A 1,667-nucleotide genomic window follows, 5' to 3' on the forward strand; every position below is an offset into this window, starting at 1 on the left:
GAATTAATTTCTCTAAGTCACACCGGAAAATCAGTCTCATTATTTCACTAACACAGTGTTACCAAAATAGCAAGTTCCAAAGGCAATTAACTTAAAATTTCCAATAAAATAGTTTATTACCTTAGGTGTTGATGGTCCTACTGAAAGTTTGTTCTTTGGCTTCTTCAGATGTAAATATAATAGGGCCATCTCTAGGTAGGAGTCCCTTATCAATCTAAAATGATATTGCATTGTACTTAATAAATACCTTCACCGCTCATAGTCATTTTGCATCATTTGCCAATAATTTCTGAGCTAATGAAAGTTAAAAATAGGCAAAACCAGCATCTGTCCCAAACTTACACCCTCTTCTCACAGCACTCTCAGCATAGTCGCTAGTCTCTGCCTCCCTACTGAAATTAGCAGCTCTTGGAGAGAGCTGAGCTTTCCACCTTTGTCCTGTGCTGGCAACACTCTATGCCATGACTGCCATGAAGCCTTAGTATCAAGACTAGTCTGAGACATCCCAGCAAGCAAGTCAGTAAAGAAGTGAAGGTGAGGACGGGAGGAACCTGCCTTGAAAATCAAGCTTTTATCTGCCCTTCTACACTAATTTATATTGAAAGAGACACATAGAGTTATGTAGGAAGGAGTATTTGGTATGGGTTAGGTCTGTGTATTTACTATCAGACCTGTCTGTTGGGGCATTTAGATTAGTTCAGTTGTAATAATTGTGGCATACTCTCAGTCTTGAGATGACTTTTACAGAGAATTAAGTTGGCCAGCCCTCATAATACTGACCAGAATGAATATCCACTTACTCCCTTCTAGACACAATTTCACATCCAGGGGAGGCCCCTGTAATCCTGGGACTGACAGGGGGTTGATCTGAGTGCAGGCTAGTTGGGATCCACAGGCTAGTAGGCCACCACTGTAACCAACCATCACTGTAAATGCCCTGGGTTAGAGCCAAGAGCAACAAGCTTGAAAAGGGAAGTCAGGAAACCTGTTGGATACAGTGAACTAGCGCTGCTGTGGGAGGAGGGTCTCCAAGCATTTCAGCCTTGAATAGTCAATGTGCTACCAGAACACAGGGCTAAAGCAAAACACACACACATCGTTACAACAGTGGAAAGACATTTTCTTTACCCTGAGTTTTGATCATGTCTCAAGCTTAGTTGTATAGCTTCAAATAAACTCTCAAGTTGTGCATTTGGAGATTTCTCTTCCATTAATATTTGACGTTCTATTTTGCCTGACAGGAGAAAAAGATATACAAAGATGGGTTTTCCTTTTTCTACCATTTAGAACTTCAGAACAAATATTTCATGCTGGAAACTCAGAAAACTGGACGTGCTTTCCTTTTCATGTTTGCCTGTTGTTTCTCGCTGGGAGGGAAGCCACTACGGAAAGATCTTTTTTGCTTTCTTCCGCAGGCGTGTCAAGGTTCCGCCGCCTTCCTTTAGCAACCATGAGTCAAAGCCTCCCCTGGCTGTCCTACCATCTTCCTTTTCTCTCCGTTTCTTTACTTTGTGTTTCCGCTTCCTCCTGTGGTACTCATTACCTTTCTCTGCACCCACTTTTCTCTTTCCTCTGTCTACGATCACAGTTACCATAGAAAACATCTCTAAAAACAAAAAGTCCTGAAAGTCGGCGAAGGCTTGAAAACCACGATGGATGACACAAAC

General features: G+C 41.9%; 1 protein-coding gene across 1 annotated transcript in view; it reads right to left on the reverse strand.

Moving 5' to 3' along the window:
• The window catches only part of CFAP54 (cilia and flagella associated protein 54), a 294,961-nt gene that overhangs the window by 54,305 nt on the left and 238,989 nt on the right, over window positions 1-1,667 (reverse strand). The window contains 3 exon segments of the mRNA XM_019641676.1: window positions 121-214; window positions 1,129-1,354; window positions 1,593-1,622. Of these exon segments, the coding sequence (XP_019497221.1) occupies window positions 121-214; window positions 1,129-1,354; window positions 1,593-1,622 (350 nt within the window).

The sequence above is a fragment of the Hipposideros armiger genome, unplaced genomic scaffold (assembly GCF_001890085.2).
Source record: "Hipposideros armiger isolate ML-2016 unplaced genomic scaffold, ASM189008v1 scaffold_63, whole genome shotgun sequence".
Lineage (NCBI taxonomy): Eukaryota > Metazoa > Chordata > Mammalia > Chiroptera > Hipposideridae > Hipposideros > Hipposideros armiger.